This window comes from Cebus imitator, unplaced genomic scaffold, assembly GCF_001604975.1.
Source record: "Cebus imitator isolate Cc_AM_T3 unplaced genomic scaffold, Cebus_imitator-1.0 Scaffold9, whole genome shotgun sequence".
NCBI classification, from domain to species: Eukaryota; Metazoa; Chordata; class Mammalia; order Primates; family Cebidae; genus Cebus; species Cebus imitator.
Genome location: NW_016107324.1, coordinates 12,385,755 through 12,387,334, shown reverse-complemented (window position 1 = coordinate 12,387,334; position 1,580 = coordinate 12,385,755). Strand labels below are relative to the sequence as shown.

At 41.5% G+C, this 1,580-nt stretch overlaps 1 protein-coding gene across 1 annotated transcript in view; it reads left to right on the top strand.

The window, feature by feature from the left end:
* The window catches only part of PDIA3 (protein disulfide isomerase family A member 3), a 25,399-nt gene that overhangs the window by 19,150 nt on the left and 4,669 nt on the right, over nucleotides 1-1,580 (top strand). The window contains exon 5 of the mRNA XM_037744129.1: nucleotides 546-760. Coding sequence (XP_037600057.1) covers nucleotides 546-760 — 215 coding nt within the window. The remainder of the gene's footprint in view (nucleotides 1-545; nucleotides 761-1,580) is intronic.

Genomic DNA, 1,580 nt, shown 5'->3' with positions numbered 1-1,580 from the left:
AAAAAAAAAAAAAGAAAAGAAAAGAAGTGTCCTGTTACCATATGTGGTGTAAGAGCAGGAAAGAATGGGAACATTTGGCTTCCAAAAACTACATTTGAAGCCATAAGGACAGGTAACATAAACTGTTTTCAAAGTCTATTGAGCATGTATTTCATAGGTGTTTCTTTGCTTTGTGACACAGTGGTTCCAAATAAAAAGTGCAAATTTGATGTAAAATGCACTTAAATCATTGTGCTTACTTGCACCTTTAGACTCTCAGTGCATTTTATCCTTATAAATTTTCTTTTCATATCAGTCATTATGCCTAAAATAGATTTCGGTTATATAATACAGCAAGATTTAGCAGGAATGGACCAGTTGATTGGGTATCACCAATTTGGCCGTGAGGTTTAGTAAGGTATTGAAATATATTATAATACTTATTCAGTGCTGAAGAGCTCAGACTGTTCTGACTGATGCCAGAAGGCTACATGGACTGTGGAACTTAGTCTTTGATTTCCAGTCACTTGCTTCTTAGTTTCAAAAGTGCTTGACCACCCTGTATAGTCTTGGCACAAATATCTCTTGTTTCCCACAGGGTAATGATGGTGGCAAAGAAATTCCTGGATGCTGGGCACAAACTCAACTTTGCTGTAGCTAGCCGCAAAACCTTTAGCCATGAACTTTCTGATTTTGGCTTGGAAAGCACTACTGGAGAGATTCCTGTTGTTGCCATCAGAACTGCTAAGGGAGAGAAGTTTGTCATGCAGGAAGAGTTCTCGTGAGTTGCTAGTTGGGCTTTGATTCTGCAAGACAATTATTAAAGCCTTTTATACTACAAAGGATTTATAAGGAACAATACTACTGGAATGTGAAGATAGGTCTTTTAAGTCAAGACCTATGACTGTCACGTTTCTCAATTTAAATATAGGTAATTTAGGCCAGGCACGGTGACTTATGCCTATAATCCCAGTACTTCGGGAGGCCAGGGCAGGCGGATCACCTGAGGTCAGGAGTGTGAAACTAGCCTGACCAGCATGGAGAAACCCCATCTGTACTAAAAATGCAAAAAGAATTAGCCAGGCGTGGTGGCACATGCCTGTAATCCCAGCTACTCGGGAGGCTGAGGCAGGAGAATCACTTGAACCGGGAGGTGGAGGTTGCGGTGAGCCAAGATCGCGCCATTACACTCCAGCCTGGGCAACAAGAGTGAAAGTCCATCTCAAAATAAATAAATAAATAAATATAGGTACTTTAAGGATTATGATCCTTAATGAATTATGAAAACTAATGAAAGGATGAAAACTAATGAAAGAATCATGGAATTCTTATATGATTCCACTTGGTCATTAGAAATAGTGGATAAAGGCCGAGCACAGTGGCTCAAATCTGTAATCCCAGCACTTTGGGAGGCCGAGGCAGGAGGATCACAAGGTCAAGAGATTGAGACCATCCTGGCCAACATGGTGAAACTCCGTCTCTACTAAAATACAAAAATTAGCTGGGCGTGGTAGTGAGCACCTGTAGTCCCAGCTGCTTGAGAGGCTGAGGCAGGAGAATTGCTTGAACCTGGGAGGCGGAGGTTGCAGTGAGCCGAGATC